At 35.7% G+C, this 20905-nt stretch overlaps 1 protein-coding gene across 3 annotated transcripts; it reads left to right on the top strand.

The window, feature by feature from the left end:
- Positions 1 to 399: 399 nt before the first annotated feature.
- PDC (phosducin) lies at positions 400 to 20700 on the top strand. Of its 3 annotated transcripts, none has more exons than XM_072420128.1 (4): positions 400 to 515; positions 13597 to 13678; positions 17369 to 17529; positions 18681 to 20700. In XM_072420128.1, the coding sequence occupies exons 2-4, from the start codon at positions 13612 to 13614 to the stop codon at positions 19200 to 19202; spliced, it is 750 nt and encodes a 249-aa protein (XP_072276229.1). In that variant the 5' UTR covers positions 400 to 515; positions 13597 to 13611; the 3' UTR covers positions 19203 to 20700. The 3 variants fall into 3 exon arrangements, with proteins under 3 accessions (XP_072276229.1, XP_072276230.1, XP_072276228.1); XM_072420129.1 differs by lacking the exon at positions 400 to 515 and adding an exon at positions 1931 to 1974; XM_072420127.1 differs by lacking the exon at positions 400 to 515 and adding an exon at positions 12079 to 12299.
- The last annotated feature ends 205 nt before the right edge of the window (positions 20701 to 20905 follow it).

Genomic DNA, 20905 nt, shown 5'->3' with positions numbered 1-20905 from the left:
GGGTGTTTTGTAATATGAAGAGAACAATTTCTAAAAACTAGTAATAGTTCTGCATTTATTTTCTCGTCTAAAATATAGTGAAATGAGTGGAATATAGAGTGGAATGATAAGAGATGTTTTGAACAACCATGTCATTAATAAATTTACAGAATGTCCAATTTTCTAGTTATTCAGGCAAACATATTTTGTTAGGGTTTTGTAGCGTTAGCAGTTGCTACATAGTGATGTAGGCAGGATAATGAATTTATGAAGAAAACTGGGAACTCTCCTATAGAAACTGAATTTCAGCAGCTTCCTATTGGTGTACACTAATAAACAACATTTTCCAAATCCTCTATCATAATCCTATTACTTACACTGAGCTATTTCTGCAAGTGTCATCATTATTATCCAGAGAGCTAAACCTCATTCCTAATCTGTCCACCTGCTCTCAAATGCTGCTCTGTATCTGGCTAATCCCTTGTTGCTCAAGGACATTGGCCATCACACAAAACTGAAGCTGAGCATCAGCAAAGGTAAATATTTTTATGAAAAGGTTTGTTAGAAATGTGATCTATAGGTTTAAAATAAATATTATTTTGATAGATATTTATTTCCTCTGTAATCACGTAAATAGTTGTTTTCCAAGGCCTTCATAAATATCCAAAATAACTCTACCATACATAAAGAATTGTTTGCATAGTGACCTACAAAGCGGACACCAGTAACAGATGAGGAAGCTGATACCTGAAGTACAGTAAACTTCTCTAAATCAATTTAAAACAAGCACAAATAATATTTTTTATAGCATTTTTAAAAAATTTCACCTGGAAGTATGCTTGCTTTTTCATTTATTGGGTTTCTTGAATATAAAAGAAAGCTGTGTGATGAGTATGTTTGTCCTTTTTTTTGGTATTCTAGTAAGCTTTTTAAACAAGTTTTATTGACGTAAATAGATTAATGAAAATAATTTATGGTAACTTTGCTTGTGATGGTTTTGTGTGTAAATAATTCAATCTTTCTTTTAATCGATAAGATTAGGAGTTTTCCTAAAATACACTTTGCAAGTTTTCACATATTCACATGATTCACATAAATAATTCCCTTGGCACACTTCATGGCTAATTTTCCAACAATGCAATTTTATTTTTTTCCTATGAAATACATTCTTGACTTAAACAGATGTCTGTGAATGTCTTGTTGAGATTAAAATAATGTGCTTTGCTAACAGTATAAGGTAGTGTTTCTCAACAGTGTTTCAGTGGCAGCCTAGGGTTCCTCCAGAGGTTCCTAGGGGTCCCATTTCTGCCTTTGAATTCATTTTACGGACACCAATGATCTTTATGGTTATCTGTAATGATGACATTCTTCCCACTGGTCAGCAATGTAAGAGGCATTCTTCCCACTGACCAACACGATAATACATTGTGACCTGTGGATATTATACTTATAGCGGGGATTCCCCAATTTTTTTTCAAAGGTTCTCGCAAGTTAGCAAGGTTGAGAAAGTCTAGTATAAGGCACTACTTACCAATATTTCAACTCTTTGTATTTTGTTATACTAAGGAAAATGGTAATGTACCAATAAAACTGTGGGTTGAATTGTGAACTGTTTGCAGTATAACTCCCAGGTACTAACAACAGGAAGTCCCACAGTGAGGAGCAGCACCGAAATATTCTGAAATCAGGCAGCCTTACATTTCATACCTACTATCCACCCCCCTTAATGGCATGGACAGTAAAAATACTATCTGGCTTTTGCCTGTTTGGGAAAAAAAGTGTTAAACAAACTGTGATCAAATCTCACACTATTGATCACATGCTTTTTACAAAACAAGAGGGATTAGAATTTAGGAAGAGATATTGACTGGGCAGATCTGCTTGAATGTCAATCTCTTAAACCCCTTTAGCAGAGATCATAAGATCAAATGTCTGCTATTTGGTCTTTGTGACTGACATTGTAGAGAGCCCAGAGCACTGTTTTCTGCAGGAAAGGTACTTCTTTTAGTATTTAATATTTTATTCTAGGTCAGAATTTAAATTTAGCCATGTTTAAACTGAAGCAGGACAGGATATGATGGATAATCCCTTCAATGAGGACACAACTACACAAGCAAACTTTTAGTAAGGTAAAAATTGAAAAAGACCAAACAGAAATGTCAATTCTTCACACTTCACACTTATAGTCCCTCATATCTAGGGGTGACAGCATTACATACAGAGTAGAAAACACATTGGGAGAAAGACATTGGGAGGATGACGTTGTATTGTTCTCTATGGTCCACTACAATTTAGTAAGCATAATACTTATCATCTGGGTCACCAGTTGTACTTTTGTTAGACAGACTCATCCCCAAATTGCAGTCATCAAAATCTTCTCTTTAACATTCAGGTTATGTTGTTAATGTTCCTTATCTAAGTATACTTCCAGCTTTGCATTGTCCCCTCTTAGCAGAACAATAACAGGTCATACATTAAAGTTGCAAGTTTTTTTGCCACAGTTTTTCTTACCATTTGGAAAGACCACTTACTGACCTGTTCAGATGGAACCTGTTAAAATCCTGGATATTTTAAAGAAAAGTTAGACATGTGATGCATCTGCTGTGTGTGAGGGAAAACAACTATACAATTTTAAACCTCCACCTGTCCGCATATGACACTCTTACTATATCCTACCATTTCTGCATTGCTGTTACTTCTAGTTACAAGATTGATAGAAAAAAGTAATGAAAGAAAAATGGTGTCCCTATGAAGGGAATTGCACTTTTTACAGTTCCAGAATGTAGAAAAGGTAAGATTTAGTTTTACAATGTAATACTGACAAGGGATACAAAAGATTCACCAGTAATGTGCACCGAGGTGTAAAGTTTATTCTGACTAATACCGTTGTACATAGTTTATAACATTTAGTGTCTTGTAACTCCTTTTTCTCCTTTAAATCTGCACTGCAGTAGAAAATCAGGTTATCTTGGTCAGAAGAAAACTAAGTACTAGGGCAGGGAGCAACAGAAAATGATGTGGTCATTTAATGTGGTTTTTAGATTTCATAGCTGAAACTGGGAGGATGACTTGGGGAGGAGAGAACAACTTTCTGTTATTTTACACTAAACAGTTAACTGGGATGTGTTTCCTAACTAAGCCTTTTTACAATTATTATATCCAAAATTTGTCCTAGGTCTAACACAGAGCAGCCCACTTAGGAAGCAGCTCTGCAGCTAAACAGTTTTAATTTTACGTGGTAACATGTTGGCATTGTTTATGTTTATCTTCCTTTTATTCTACTGCTTGAAGGTAGTAGAAGGTAGAGCAGTTTCCCTATTGAATGGCAACTATTGTATAATCACCACCAACTGAATGTCACCTGGTTGTCATGTCAGACGTTTCATAAAAAGTGGTGCTGGTAGTTCTATCTATCTATCTATCTATCTATCTATCTATCTATCTATCTATCTATCTATCTATCGATTTAACAGTTTGACATCTTTAGTAAGTACCTGGATGTCAAAGACAATTGATGAAAGTTTGTTGCTGCACTTCTAGAAATTGTTGGTTTGTATGTGAAACATGTAGAAAATTGCTTTTCCTCATTTTATAAAACACCAAAGGTCACTTGTCATAACATAAGTGTAAAAAAATAAGTGTAACTATTTTTTTCAAATCAAATGGTTTTAAATAATGATCTTTGTTTCAAATCATAATAAGTAAACATTTTGTGTACTCAGCTCTTGTGCCTGGAGAGTGACATTGCAAGCAGAAAAGTTTTCACAACTTCCTATGTGGGGAATACAGCATTTTCAGGTGAAGCTGATACAAAATAAAAAATAAATAAAAAATAATCAGTATGAAAGTTAATACATTCAAATAATTCAATGGCAACGTAATGGCAACACAAATTAAACATTAGGGGGTTATTCCTTTTCATTGAAGAGTAACCATAGTAATGAAAATAATTTCTTTGTGTTCCATTGTGAATCTAGACCATTTATAGAATAGATATATTTTATTTATAGTGCCAATTATAGCAAGCATTTAGCTTTTTTCTGGATTTGTTGTTGCCCATTACTAGTGCAAGAGATTGAAAAATGAAAAAAGATATTATACAGAGAGTGTTTTTATCTATGTGTTTTATTAGTGTCAGTAGCTATACTGTTTTTACAGATTTACCGAAAGAGTATTATGCAGAAAGGTAATCAACTGCAGTGTTTTATAAAGATAACCACCTAAGAACAGGTTCATATAGAGTTTTCTCTAGAAACAAAGAAGCTAAACTGGGTGCTAAAGCGTAAAGAAACATGGGCATGTTGCTAAATGTCACTACCTCCTTAATTACAGTATGCAGCAAAGTACCAAAGAAGTTAACAAAACTTGTAAACAAGGCTGCATTAACATCTTTGGATTCAGGGGCTGGTGCAGTAGGGACATTTATCCATATCAACTCTCACACCTTTATATGCTTTATGAACCATATACTCCAGTGTGCTTATTAAAGCTTTCAAACAAACTTTCAAGCCCTCAAATGGCTGGTGTCATAGATGATTATGTGCGCAACTGCAAACAATGAATCTAAAAAAAGGCTAAAATGGAGATGTCTAGCTGTAAACGACTGGATGATTTTAGCTTTAAAACAACATATAAACACAAAAAAAGATACATCAAAAGATTTGTTTACACTTATGAAATAATGTTCTTGTGGTGTGTCATGTTTTGTGTCATGTATCTGTAGAACCCCCAGCAGGGCTGTAGACCACTGATTTCCAAGTATAAACCTACTTTTGTTCAAAATTTTTCATATGTGGTACTAAAGGCACAACATATTACAAACACTAAATGTTGTTATGTGCTGCTGCTGCTTATTTGTCAGAGGGTTTTTTTGTGTTTTGCACCAACACAGCAAACATATTAGGCTAGATCAGAGACTACCAACAGGGCAATCTTCCTGTTGAATGAAGAATGATCAGAATGATGTTCAGAGCAGAAAAAGTCATTTTAATATGTAGATACAACCTTATACTAGCAATTACCTATTAATAAGTAAAGTATTACATGTTCTAGATAAGAATTACCTATGTGTAGTCTGACTATGTTGTCTATGATGTATGTGTGTTCTTTAGCTGAGTGCTCAGCTGGACTTTGTATGTGTGTGCTTGTGTACCTGCACTGATGCTATATGTGTGTCTACCTAATATGTTTGCTCTGATTGCCTGTGCGTGTTTGTGCCTCAGAGAGCAGCAAACCAAACTACAGATTCATGTTTTTGCCCAGGTTGCCCTTGCAGTTAGGGTAGCAATGCAGTTCTTTCTTACATGGAGGAAAAAACAACCACACAGCCAAAAGCAACATGTCACTTTTTAAGAACCCCTCTGCATGAAAAATATGCAAAAAATTGTACCCTACCTCTCCAATTTGGTTGAATGGAAGTGATTGGGAATGTGGTTGGCCTAAATGTGTGGGAGTTTGCCTTGGCACTGAGTGTGCTTTCCATGTGCAGTGCGCAGTAAGTGAGTTCTACTTCAATTCCTTTACCTTATGGGGTGCAGTCAGTCACACAGATGTCTGTGTATAAAAAGATATAAGTCTGCATTTATGGATGGATGAAAGAGTTTCCAAAGCCTCGATGGATGTGGGCAGGGCTGAGCCCAAAGGAGGGGGTAAGGGACAGTAACAATAAAAATAAACACACATTAACAAATTAGGCCATTGACAATGCCACCAAGAATACATGCCATAACCACCTGTACCAGCCAGCAGCTACAGATCAAATGGGGGCAGTGAGTACTCCCATATACTATTTTACTCGCCACTCTCAGCCCCAACCACAGGGATTTAAGCTTTACCAAAAGGCAAGGTGCATCTATTTTGCAATACTCCACTTGGTTTTTTGGCACTATCAAGGAACTGCTGTGACTGCAACAACATTTCAGAACTGATAATAATCCACAATAGCAATACTAATAATCCTCACCTGATACTACATTCCAACAAAAAGCAAGAAGTTAGTGGGCTCGGTGGGCTGGACTTTTGCTTCCCTGGCTTCACCAATATTGGTGACTTCTGCCTTATGTCCAGAGCTTTTACACTTTTTGGGCATTCTTCCTACCTTCACAGACCTGCCTTTCTTTTTCTTTCCCACCCCAGATAATGTAACCTTCCCCTAGCTGCGCCCAGGTTAGAGTGTCCATGACTTAGTCAGGGCTGAACCCAAAGGAAATAAGGTATATGATAAAAATTATATATACATATGAACACACATGACACCTTTGTTGTATTATTATTAGCTTACATGACGAATCAAACAAAATCAGGTTTACTGTTTATAGTTCCACTTTAAATTTGCATGATCAGGCAGGTCAATACTGAAGAAAGAGACCGGCGACGTATCGTCTGCAATACTGTGTTTTACCTGCCTGATTCATCCAGGATTCTGGCATCAAAGCTATGATGGCCAGAATCAGCTTTGGTTGCCAAGCAATCCCATATTTCCTTGTGTGAGCCAACTTTGCTTATGGGAAAGAACTGCTCCTGAAGCTGGTGACATCCCACTCCTGTCCTCGATCACATTTACTGCTCTGGGATTCATAACCCTCATCCAGAAAAGTATATCACATCCCAGATGGGGATGAGCAAACATTGCCTAAATTGCTCATCATAATGTAACTAAGATCTTCTAACATAAATTTTATAGACCCTTCAAATTGTTAAATTTTTAAATGTGCAAGGCCTAAACCTATTCCTATGCCAATCTTCCTCCTCATCGCATAGCTGTCCTTGTCCTTCTCCCATTTATAGAAATAGATTGTAGTCAGTTGTTAAAAGGCTTGAACCTATTCCTATGCCTATCTTCGTCCTCTTTGCATCGCTGCTCTTGTCCTGCCATTTATCAAAAGAGAAGCAGTAATATGGTGAATATGTCAATACATTCTCTTCTACGCACTTTTTCTTTTACCTAACCTCACATGTAAGAACTGAATGGAACACGCAATTTAGAAAAGTAATAGTAAAATTAAGTAAAAAAAGATTGCTACTAGGCTGATAGACAGCAACATAATCTAATAAACTCACTTTTTACTTGGTCACATACTTTTCACCTCTATGGCTTATTATGCCAAGAGCCTTTATGCTTTTTGGACATGCCCCTTATGATATTCACCAGCTCCGCTGTTCTTCCTACCTCCATAGGCTGCAAGTACAACAGTATTTAGTAGTTTCGTTTTTTTTCGAAGTACAAGTTTTCTGTTAGTACAGTTTCTTTAAACTTCATGGGCATTTAACATTCCACAAAAGGGTTCCATTCCAATGTGCCAGTACACACCAAAGTGTTTTTGAGTGTTGCATTTTTGGGCTGCAAAGAGAACACAGCCTGGAATATTTGAACAGTGATAAAATGTCAATAAATGCTTGCAAAACACCCACAAACACAGGTACACACAGGGCCACTATTTATTAAAGCTCTCCAAGGCTGGAGAAGATACATTTTCATCAGTGAACATGGGTGATCCAGCTACCTGGAATGGATTTCATAAAAGTAATTTATTTGTTAGCAAATGCTTTTAATGCTGGACCAGATCAATTGCAGGTTTGTTGATTCACTCAGGTTCACCGGTGAAAGTGTATCCTCTCCAGCCTTGGAAGGCTTTAAAAAATCAGGCCCACAGTGTTTGCTAAAGGCCACTGTCAATACATTTTATGGAATGATTACTTTTGTTGGTGTTTGCAGCACCAAGCAGACACAAATGAAATAGTGTGCCTCCTGGCTATTTGGGCTGCCTGGACCTTCAGTCTGCATCCAGCCAGTCTATATTTTCTATCATGTGTCAGGCGGGTCAGAAGGTCTTTTTACCTACCAATCCTTGTGTGTTAATCTGTTTGCCTTCTATATGCACTCTGCTTTAGTAGCCATCATCAGATTCGGACAAGAAACCTGTCTATGAAGCACAAGAAGCCTTTACATGCTCCTTATATGTCCTCAAACACTCACAGTGTCTTTTGAGGGAACGCACACATATTCCTTGCACAGTTCATTTTATTAGCATGATAAAAGTACAACCTCACAACATTTTGGCTCCTAAAATTCAAAGTTGAAAATTGGATTTGTAGACTATATATGAGCTTGAATTCACAGGCAGCCTTGTCCTAATATAAAATGTCTCTCCCATAACAGTTTGGGATGTAGAGACTCCATAAGTTGGTAAGATGGTAAAAAATATATATATTGAAATAATGGATATGATTCAGTAAGAGGTGCCTTTATTTGTGGTGGATGAAAATGTTATGGAGAGAATATGAATGTGACAAAAACACTTTGAAGAAATCCATTCCAGGTTTGCTGGATCACCCATCTTCACTGATGAAAGCGTATCCTCTCCAGCTTTGGAAAGCTTTAATAAATCAGGCCCATTGTGAGTGTAAACATTTTGACTGACACAAAATATTCTAGTTTTAAGATGTCATCAATGGGTTGAAATAAGACTAACAGAACGAGGATTCAGAAGAAACCAGCCACTAGAGGATCCTCAACTCAGATTAAATCTTTTGCATAATTCAATGTATATAAGTAGAGGGAAGGAGAAAAACAGGCCTTTTGTAGCACAATGATCGGTTATGTGTAGGTGATTTATTTAATAAAAGTATTAGAGTCTAATCTAGACCTAACTCATCTATGCTAGAACCTAGCTCTAACACGGTCCTACTAATTTAAATAAGGATGACTTAGTGAACAATATTAACATATATATACAATGACAGACATAAATAGGGGATTTTTCTCTGAATCCCGATGTGTTTCGCCCAACAAAGGCTTCCTCAGGTTTTTTTTTTGAGAATTCAAAACTATAGTAATACATAAGATATAGTACAATTATTATAGTCCATATTGCATCCTAGCTTTATACTCTATAGCATTCACAGATATAACTAGAAATTATTCACTACATGCATTACATGATAAGGGATAGATAAGCATAATAATATATAGTAATACTCAGATAGACCATTAAAGAAGGTAATTAACTTACTTGTGTCTGTCAATAAATGTCTCTCAAACACCATGTTGAATTGTGATATAAAGTGAACCAACTACCAAAGTGAATGTTATCTTACTTAAACTGACTTACTTATACCTCGTGATCAACGTAAATGTAAGTCTGGCTGTTTGTCCACATGAATTTAGCATTATTTGACATTGTTCTCCCCGTGTCTGCGTGGGTTTCCTCCGAGTACTCCGGTTTCCTCCCACATTCCAAAAACCTGCAGTTAGGTTGATGGGCTTCCCCCCAAAAATTGACCTTACACTACAATAATGACATATGACTGAGGTAGGGACATTAGATTGTGAGCCCCTTTGAGGGACAGTTAGTGTCACGACTATGGACTTTGTACAGCGCTGTGTAATATGATGGCGCTATATAAATACTGTGTAATAATAATAATAATAAGGTATATGTATAATATATATAATAACCCCCTTGGCGTTCTAATTCTGTCCGTATTTTCATGCAAAAAGCGTTACATTTTTTGGCATTGAAATTTATTTTACATTGTAGGCCTATAATTTTTAGGCATTTTAACTCACCAAAATATGTCCAATATTTAATAAATTTAATAATAAACTTTAAAATAAAAAAACTAAAAAAATCTGTTAAAACAAGGGTGCATAAAAATACTAAAACTTGTAATATACCTGTACAGTAGCATGTATAATATACATATAATATATATATATATATATATATATATATATATTATATAAAGATTTCTTTGTATTGCATTCAATACAGTTATTTTGTTTTGAATCCAATACAAAATTATTTGAACTTCCGGGTGCGCCTCCTGCCCGCACCGACGCATGCACCGATGCCACTGGTAAACCCCGGAGAACCTCTCTGCAGTCGGCAGCTGAATAACAGAGGAAGACATGTCCCGAGGACCTGCAAGGACGAGCAGGACGCCAAGGGACCAAGGTTTTTTTTTTATGTTTTTGGCGACTCCAAGTGTGACTCGGGATTACCGCTTTTTGCAAGTAAAATCTACCCCACTCGGGAATACCGTAAGGGGGTTAAGGATGTTGAACTATGTTATACATCCTATATTGTATTTATGATATATATAAATTATCATTCTTACCTACTGAGTATGCTAAGCTCATACACTGTCTTCCACAAGAAATTAAACCAATTTAAAAAAAAAAAATATTTTGATTGGACATGACAATTGTATCCTGTAGAATATATATAAAGATTAATCTATCTAAGTATACATATATCTTATAAATGGTTGGTAATATGCTGTATAATCTTAAATACCCACTAGGGGGTATACCTTTAAAGAATGATATAGATTTTGCATTCAAATCAGCTTTTATGTTCTTTTCCAAAGGAATATTTTGATCCAGCAATCAATGATGCGATAAAAGATATAAACATTTTTTATAATAAATTATCATTTATTTTATCACAATTGAAGTTTTGTTTTATACGTTAAATTAATTTTAAATTGTTCGGTAGCTGTATCATACTCAATAACTATGTCCTGTCATAGATTTATTGTACAATATATTTTGCGTTTCAATTTCATCATCATTACAATCTCATTGTAATGATGATGAATCGTTAGAAAAAGACCTACCTTAAGGTTCAAGAAATGGAAGAACGTCTTACTATAGTTTATGGTGGAGGCTTAATAAACCGGATTGACCATCATCAGCATGCCGCAAAAAGACTTGTGTCGCTGATGGTCAGTCCTTTTATGGGTTAACATGTAGAAGAAAAAAGTGTAAATACTGCGTAGGAGTCATCTAATGCGCCTTCACAGTGGAAAGGAAAGAGTATTTCCCTGTAATTTCCATTTCTGCCCTTGTCCAGACAAAATCTCTCAATAGGAGCGTGGCTTCCAGTGCCCACACTCCTAAGGGCAATAGGATTTCTTAGTATGGGCGCTTCTGCCCACGACGTGCGCATGCGGGATTTGAGCAATGAGGTTACTTTAGTAGGGGCACTTCAGCCTATCCTTGGAGTAGTAACATTCTTATAAATGGTTACATGCGTGATCACCCGTGCCTGCGCAGTTTAAGCAAATGGACCTTTTCTTGTATGGGCAATTCTGCCTGAATTCCATTTAACATTATGCCATATCTCTTTTTTTGTATGCAAATAACACAGATTTTAACCTGTCCCAGACAGTTATATTTAGTGTTATGTATTAGAGGTAATATAAACTTTTTATCTGTCCTACCTGTACTGGCCCATTTTTGTTTATAAGTATTTTCCTAATTTTTAATTATATTAGTTATATTAATTGATTAAATAATTATTTGTTTTGATACAATTACATTAACAGTTCCCAAAAGGGGTGTTGTAGATCCATAGGTATTGAATTGTGTAAAATGCCAGTATACTAGCATCGCCTTCACCAGCTTTTTGATCGGAGCTTATTCAAACTTCTGTCAGGGCTGGTCCTGGGAGTCGGAAAGTGACCAATTCCCAAACAGGGGTGGGGGTAAATATAACATCCAAATTTGAGTCGGATGTCATTCTACCAAAAAAGTAAGCTTAGCACCTTGTGGACTGGCTGGCTCATTCACCATCTCAGTAACAACAGGAACAAGAAGACAGTTAAAATGTTACCTTTAAGTTACCCTTAAGCCAGGATACCCCTGCTTCCCCCACAACACTCAAAATACCAGTATTAGTGGTGCTGGTGGAGGTAGTTTTGATGATGGTATTAGAAGTAATGATTGTAGTAGTGGTGGTAATGCAATACCAAAAACATGGGCTGGGAAAACAGCAGGTAGACAAGCCGCAATAAGTGGAAAGTTTTTTGGCATACTCAGGGTCAGGGCTCAGAATATAATATTGATGTCCTGGACAAGACATTGGAACCAGGTGACAGGGATGATAACATCAGTGGAGATAAAAAAAAAAAAGGTACTGTGTGGGAACATCCATCAAAAAAAAGAATTTTCATGGTCCTTTAGTCCATTGAGTGTCCTTACATGGCATTTTATAACTCTTTAACCAAAGAATTACTGGACCATGAAACTGGACATTTGATTAGACTTGTATGAGTATGAAATTTAAGTGCTGTCTTGTCCACCTTCAAGTGTCATATCAGAGTATGGCAGGTGCAGTTGTCACTTCAAAACATCCTACACTGTCTGTCACCATTGTGCAGTGATTTATGTTTACTAAAAAAATAAATCCATGATTGGAGACCTGTTTCAGCAACCTGTAATTGCACCACCACCAAAACCACTAAGAGCACAATTGGAGATGAACAGAAAAATGGATTTAGAAAAGTGAACTTACACTGATTCTATGCTTTCCAAGGTAATTTTTTTTGCCATTTTGGCATTTAAATTCATTATATTAGCACAATGAAAAGTGAATGTAAACGAAAAATGTATTTAAACTTCCCCCAATGGGTATGATTTCTTACCAATGTTTCTTCAAAAAGAAAAATATTTTAAACCTTATTTTAATAAAAATATGAATTTCAACTCGGATTTCATGACTGTTCTGACCGGAAGCATTTTAACTCCCTTTCCCTTACTACCACCTCTAGTTGTGATATATGTGCAATGTGGATATATTTTAAGTATTTATCAAACACTTTATGTTTATATTTAAACTTCATTTTTTTCAAACAGTTTATATAGTACTATCTGTGTCAGCAATTATAAGCAAAAGTAACCATCTAAACAAAGTCCACTCAGTTTACTGAAATCCAAAGTTACAGAACTTTTTACTGATGACATCTGTTTCCTCTTGCCATCTGCTTATCTTTCATTTATAACTCTATCACCATTCAAATTCAATCCTCCAATATAGTTTTTAATCTGATCTGTAACTGTAAAAAATGTTATCGCTGAAACGTAATATCAGCGTTATTGTCCCTGATAAAAAGCAATGTGCAAGCAATGGTAGTTTTGAAAATATTTCAAATTAACTACCCTAGTACAACCAGGAATGGATTAGAAAATGAGGATCTCAGCAAGAAGGCTGTACAGCAATTTAGCATTTATTTATTAATAACTGGAGAGTAATGTTAACATAGTTACATTTGTAAGCTTGCAACAATAGATAGACAACTCCCTATAATCTAAAGCATGAATGTTCCGTTTTGTGCGCAACTTACTTGGCTTTAAAGCAATGCACATATAGTTGGTGATCCCTGATTGAATAAAAGCTTTTCTAACATTTAAAGGAACATGTCAGCACTCTCTAGGATAGCCTATTTTTTACTTTTGGAATAATATTGAGTAGGACTCTGGTACCCCTGCCTCATGAAACTGAATTTAAGATATAAAAAATTGGACCTATGGACAACCCAAAGTAACTACCAAGGCACATACCACATACAGTATATCTATTAAACATCAAACCCTTAAATGTTTAAATCCTTTGTGTAAGTTGTGTACATTTATGGGGAAACATATGTGAACAGACCCCTTAAGTAATGGCAGAGTGTGCTTTTAATGTAGGATTTGTGGCTTTTTTGTGGCAACCTTGAAATTCTGTGGATTACAATCATTACATATACAAACTGTAATAAACACCAATACAATGCATACATATTTTCTTGAAGCCTGTAAAACATTTTAAAATAATGTTATATTGTTTACAGAACCCAGAATCAGTTATGGAGGATATTGACACCCAAAGCCTCGAAGAGGAAACTGATTTTGAAGGATCTGCTACAAACACAGGTAAAAACCTTACTTTATTTAGCCTATAGACATGTTTCCTAAAAGATTACCTTCCTTTTAAAGCAGAACTAACGTTAAAAATGAAAATATTATGAGCAGACAGGTTCCTCATAGCAAAAAGGACAGGCTATGTCTCTTCTGTAGCTTACCTACCTGTTTACAATTTTTTTGTAAATGAACTTACCTCTTCTCACTACATTGCTGGACACAATAACTTCACCCAACCTCTTGCAGATTCATAATCTTCAGTAATCATGGCTGACCATGCCAGAATGAAAAAGCTCCCACATATGTGCACAGTTTATTTACTCCTGGCTCTGCATACATAATTATGTGTACTACATTTTATAATATACAAAAGATTGCAGGTAAGTTTGTTTTAAAGAAGAGACATAGCATTTGGAAGCATCAATAAAGAATATGTCTACTCACAATCTCCTCTTTTTTTGTATAGTTCCATTTTAAGTATTTTAGTCAGTCATCAATTTAGAAGAATAGCTTAAAATTTGTTCTTTTTATATAATGCCTTTTCTACCCACTACGTTATGTGTAGTGTTTTATCTGAACTTCAGGTCATTTATGCATATTGTGAGGGATTAGTTTCACACACTTGCTGCAAAGGGGTAAGTTTCACAAAAAAAATCACACATTTTACAAAAAATATTCACAAAAACATTAACAGAAACCAAATTTCAGGATTCCCATCTGCAGGGGATCAGTGTCATCACAGCATAACAATAAAAACAATAGCCTCCTGGCACTCTCCGCAGAGCTGTTGGTCTCACAACCTAAACATTGGGTGACCTCCGGGGCTCTCCCACCATACAGACTACACACATCCTGTCCACCTGAGCAAACTCATCTCAGGCTGAAACTCCCCCAAGTCTCAAAGACCTTCTTCTTTTTATCAATGGCCAAATTCACCAAAGTTGTCCTCAATTTTATATTGGCCTGGAAAAGGGAGGAGTGTCCAGCCTACATATTCCTTACAGGACACTCCAGGCCTGGATCCCAAATAAAGAGCTGCAAATATACAGCACAACACTTAATGAAAGCCGTCCAGGCCCTTTAAACCCCTTTCCTATGTGAAAATGATGTATATGATGCTACATATACATGGCATCAGTTGCTTCCTTCTTCTACAATATGTATAGGGAACTTTTGGCCTGCTAAGAGTTTGCAATTTTTGTAGTTCATTTTATGTTCTGGGCTGCATAGCCAAACTATGGCCAATCTTTGACTTCTACCACAATAATAAAATGCTTTGGTGCAAAATATTGGCTGATTCTGTGTCCATTAGCTGAGTGACTATCAACTGAATTCTGCCTTTATGTTTTTCTGCCTTTTCTGTAGTGTCTAGCTTTTTTTGAAAAAGGTGGTTCAGGGTTTTTTTTTTTGTTTTTGCTTGAGGGAGTTTAGAATAGCCTTCTGCTTTCATTATAAATGCTCCAAATGTCTGATTGTGGTGTACTACTGTTACTTCTGTTATTTGCCAGTCCTGGAGACCTTGGTGACTGTGAGAAGCTTTTAGCTCTTTCTCTTTTCCCTATGACCTCCCCTTTTTATCTTAGGCGGAGTTCTGTATCTCCACTGCTTATGTTAAATGTGTTAATCATGGTCTCTGGCTTGCTGTTTTTCCTATATATTCATTCCCCTTCCTTCTTTTTATACATACAGTAAATATTGTGATAAAAAATAATGATGCTACTGTAAATAACAATAAACACTGTATTTCAAATATAATCCTCCTGTTTAGGCTTAGTCTACACGGCTTCCCCAGTGTTTAACCTGAGGCTTTTAAAGCCCATGTTTGAAATCCCCATGCATTACAATGGGCTAATCTATACCAGGACGTTTCCTTCAGGCACGTTTATGAGCTTTATCTTAACTGTTGCTTGCAACGTTTACAAAATTAAAACATACAAGCGTTTTCAAGCTTTTTATGAAAGCTTCTATTGAAAACAATGGGGTCTTTTATAAACGTTTTTAGTAGGCCTTTGGAATTTGGAAGCCCCCTTCAATAAGGAGACTCCCAGATCTCCACCACCCCACCCTGGGGAATGAGTACAGGGTTACATAAAACCCCTTTACTCATTCCCTGAAAGAGTTAAATTATGTGTAAAAAATAGGACGAGGCTTTATTTTTAAAGTATTTTATTAAATGTGTGTGTGTTTGTGTAACTAAACTTTTTTTTTTTTTACAGGTTATTCCAATGACAGGATGATTCCCACGGCTGCAATCATGACATGAGCACAGCCATGGGACTCCTCCTGACAGTGAGGGATCCCCAGGCACTAGGGGTAAATGGGGACAAGGCTCTCCATTTATCTCTAGTGCTCTGTGATTGGCTGAGGTTTTATGTTTTTCAGCCACTCAGCACTAGACTTGAATGGGGAGACTTGTCCACATTCATCTCTAGTGCTCTGTGATTGGCTGAGAAATAGGAAACCCTGATGACAGCTGATGACATAATCAGGGAGCAATCAGGGGAGCGGAGCTCTCAGCATAGCAGATCTCCACTGATTGCTCTGCTCCCTGATTGGCTGAGGAAAGGGAAATCCTGATGATGCTTGAGCTGTCATCAGGGTTTCCTATTTCTCAGCCAATGACAGAGCACTAGAGATGAATGGGGACAAGTCTCCCCATTCAAGTTTAGTGCTGAATGGCTGAGAAACAGAAAACCTCAGCCAATCATAGAGCCAATCACAGAGCACTTTCAGGGTATGAGTAAGGGGTTTTATGTACCCCTGTACTCATTCCCTGAAAGGGTTAAAAGTAAACCTTTTATAAACGCTTATGTAAAACCGCGGCAATTCACGGTAAACTGCGTCATAGGCGTCTATAAAAGTTTTTAGCGTTTTAAAGTCAAGCTTTAAAATGCTTGTAAAAGTGCATAAAAAAGGAAAAAAACGTGGTAGAAAACTTTTATATGCTTTTTTCAAACCGTCCATGTAGACCCAGCCTAAAACATGTTTAATTTTGAACATGATTTTTTTCTGAATATTTAAATTGTGTAGAACTAGCGATATATTTGCATTGCTTTTTATACCTACATTTAGCTATCTACTGCACTGCATTAGCATTGGCTTTATTCTCCTGGGCACTACTACAAGAGTTAACATGCCTTTGAACTTTCTGTAAACTTGCACAAGGTTATTGCATGGAAGATGAATGATGAATTCTACTTATAATATTTCTTTAAACTCAACACAAATAAATTAAAAAGTTAACTAATCACAAATGTGATCATTTTATGTAAAGCATTTAATAAACTAAGCATGGACCCTGCCTCTCTGTTGGTACAAAACTTAGCTGAAGTCTCACTGACAAAAAAGAAAGGCTTAAATAGGGTAGGAGCAGTATACTTGCTCAGTTGCTCTAACAAAGGGGGATTTTTGGGTATTGGGAAACATGTTGTTTCCATGATGTCACAGTTATTTGACCAGAGCAGCCAATCCCCAAGGCCTAGGCAACATTCCTTCGGATAGGGCTGTGACTTCACCTACCTGTGTAGACACTTACACTGGCCGACATCAGGGCTTACCTAGGCTAGACTCCTGAAGTAGAAGGATTAGCATGAATTTTTTTAATATACCTTATTGAGGGGTGAGCTATCTGCTGTAAAATTTGACCTTTTATTGTGAAGTGGTATATTTTTAAAAAATATTCTTCACTGTACATTAACACAGGACCTAAAGGTGTCATACATGATTGGAGAAAGTTTAAACTTGTCAGTGAAGACCAAGAAGCAATTCCTGCAAATAAAAAAGAAATTCTTCGACAAATGTCTTCTCCATACAAAACACCAAGCAAAGAGGAGAAGGATACAAGAGAAAAATTCACCCGTAAGGTAACTGCCACTTTATCTGTTTATGCATGTCTAATCCTGTAAATCCAAATGTTATTATCAAGTTTTGCAGCTGCAGTAAGGTTTTTTTTTTTTTAGATATACGTGTATACTCAATAATAGTATAAACCAATGTTTTTCTTCTCTCAATATACCATTAGAAAAAGAATCTTTGTGTCGAATAACACCTAGTGCCATGTCCTCAAACTGCATTTGTCTCCAGTTTGACAAATCATTGCTATAAAAGGCAAGCTTTTGTAACACACAAAATGCCACTTACTGGTGGGCAAAAATAATGCACAAAAGATCGTTTAAGAGAAAATGACCCAATATAGCCAACTTAAAAGGACAATATATATTAACAAATCATAACTAACTCAAAAGTAACAAAAAAAATTAAATAATATAAAAGCTTTAACCTGTAATAAAGTAAAGTAAAAATTTTTTAAATTGTTTCTCCTTTAAATAAATGTTTTAAGAAAACACAAATTTATTTTATTAGCATTTTATTGATTACTGTTTTGAATGGTAGCAGTTATATGGTTTATACTCAAGTAAAAAAAAAGTCACGTACCTTGGTTTATATTGTGAATGCTTTATATTAGATTATAAAGGATACTTGGCAGCAGTTGATGTTTGTTTGCATATCAATTCTGTCACTACCTCCATTGTAATTGGGCAGTTTTATGAAGAGAGATGCAACTACCACTGTGAAAAGACCCATCTGTCCCTTTGTGGTAGTGGTTGCATAATGTATTGATACCTATCAAATAAAAGAAAAACTACGAGAACTTTAAGTGCCTAAGTATCTGATTTCCAATATGTAAGCAAAAAACTTTGCTAACTCAAAAGGAGCATTCCAAGGCAGCCTAAATTTGCAGTTCATCTGCTCTGCTAATATTTCTTCTCTGACTTTGGCTGCTACAATTCTGTGTAAGCACCAAGGAGTCAGGTGCAGCAATAAGAAACGGGTCTTAAGGTCGGAAAGTGAGCAGGTACTGCCAGGAACAAGCAGGAAGTAATGTACAATCACCTGTAATCCTACTATAGGAATAATATAAGAGGCCATTCTTTTATTCATTTTAAGAACACTTTATGCTTTATTACACTTTTATTGAATTTTTTAAATTACATTTTTGTACTTTCTTTTCTAGATGAGTATGCAAGAATATGAATTAATCCATGACAAAGAAGATGAAAACTGTTTACAGAAATATCGCAAGCAATGTATGCAGGTCATGCACCAGAGGCTGAGCTTTGGTCCCAAATATGGGTACCTATGTGACCTAAAAAATGGTGATGAATTTTTAGAAGCAATAGAAAAGGAACGAAAGAGTACTACAGTTATAGTTCATATTTTCTCTGATGAAATCAAGGCTTGTGATTTACTGAATAACTGTTTGACATGTCTTGCTTTAGAGTATCCAACTGTGAAGTTCTGTAAAATTAAGTCAGCTGATACAGGAGCTGGAGAAAGGTTCTCTAAAGATGTCCTCCCTACCATATTAGTCTACAAGGCAGGTGAACTCATCAGTAACTTTATCAACGTTACTGAAAATCTCAGTGAGGAGTTTTTCGCTGGGGATGTAGAGGCCTTTTTTAATGAATATGGGCTTCTGCCTGAGAAAGAAATTCAAGGCCTCGTATGTGATGATGGAGAAGGCGAAATTGAATAACTAATTTTTTGCAAAGATATACCTTTAAAAAAGTATGTTTCTCCCCTCACATTAAATGGGAATACAATAGGAATATTCCTTTGGAGTTTTCTGATGCATGTTTATGGTTATGTTAACCAAATTAAACATGCTGTTCTTATGACACTAGATTGTTAACTTATTAACTAGATGATTAACTTACAAAGATTTTAGAATTTGTATCTTGTACAAATAACTTACAAATGAAACATAATAAAATATTTGCATTATCTGGCAAAGAATGTCAACTAATCAACATGTGAGTTTTCTTTTTGTGCTTTGCCATTCCTGATGTCATTATATGGCTGAATGATTTTTGTAAATGAGTGCTTTTTTGGCACATATAAGCTGTTAGTACTGGGTAAACATGTCCTTTTGCCTTGACTTCCAATGCCATTGTACACTGTCAAATGCTTCCATAGCAGAACTATGAGTTCTTCTTAGCATTGGCCAAGGCGAAAGGAAATTAGACCAAAGATAGCACAAAAATGTAAGCTATATTTTCTTGGTCATCATATGATCAACTTAATTCACTGTGAAAATAATAATATCTTTAAGCCTGCATTCAAATTCCTTGGCTTCATCTAGTTATATTTAACTCACAAGGATACCCAATCAACAGGTAATTAACTTTAAAAATCTAACCAAAACCTTAGTTTCAAAGGTAAACTCTCAGGGCATAAACACCCTATTTTTCAGGATCACCTTTCTACATTATAATAAACTCTTTCTTTTCTTCAAATATTACAATTCCACCTGGGAGACCACCTATAGTAAAAGCAAAGTCTTACCTGTAAGTTTTTCATTGTATGCCATCTATATATTCATACAATTATCACCTGTGAGACAGAGAAATAAAACCTACTGTAGACATTTTATTCTTTTTTTTTATTTGTGTGCATACACAATAATCAGACCCATTTGTTCAGGCTCATCTACCAGCTCTAAATATACTGGTTGCAAATCTCTTCCACTACTGATGCAATTAGTTCAGCTACTCCCGTCATAAGTGGATCATAGGAGGATCAGATCAGTTCAAGCAGGATCTTGCTCTAACTGGGTAGGACTTGGCAGTTTGAAATCTTTAGGGTATATCATCTGGTAACCCATTTTATTCCAGCAAATGTGTCATATAATTGTATATTACAAACCTATAGGTGGAATATATTTATTAATGATGGTGCTGTATATTTATTTCCAAACCACTAATTCATAATTACTCCTATATTTAATTGTGTGATTTTGTATATCTATACAAACAGAAAAAATCCAGATTGTGTCACAGGGATCCAAAAACGATAAGATAGAAATTGTAGAACAATTTTACAAAATTTTATTAATCTTTGGGAAAAAAAGGTATTACCCTATTATAAAGCAAGCATGTTATTATTCTTTGACAGTCCTCGTTTAGTTTATACTGTCCTTGGAATGTTTAAAATATGTACAGTATGTGCATAGGTTAATAAACATTATTCTAAAATGTTGCCTTTCTTATTTGTTTTCAATAATTTCAAAAACAATTTTTCTATACGAGTTCTAAAATTTTGCAAGTTACAAAGAAATTTGTTAAAAATTGATGTTGAAGTCTACGTCTGCAGAGCATAACAAATCAAACTGACTATGTGTGGCCCTAGGCTGTTTTTCATCATCAACAATTGTCCACTGCATTTTAAAAAAGATCTTTA

Source organism: Pyxicephalus adspersus, chromosome 8, assembly GCF_032062135.1.
Source record: "Pyxicephalus adspersus chromosome 8, UCB_Pads_2.0, whole genome shotgun sequence".
Classification (NCBI taxonomy): domain Eukaryota; kingdom Metazoa; phylum Chordata; class Amphibia; order Anura; family Pyxicephalidae; genus Pyxicephalus; species Pyxicephalus adspersus.
Note: the sequence above shows the minus strand (reverse complement) of the source record. Positions and strands in the feature narration are given on the sequence as shown.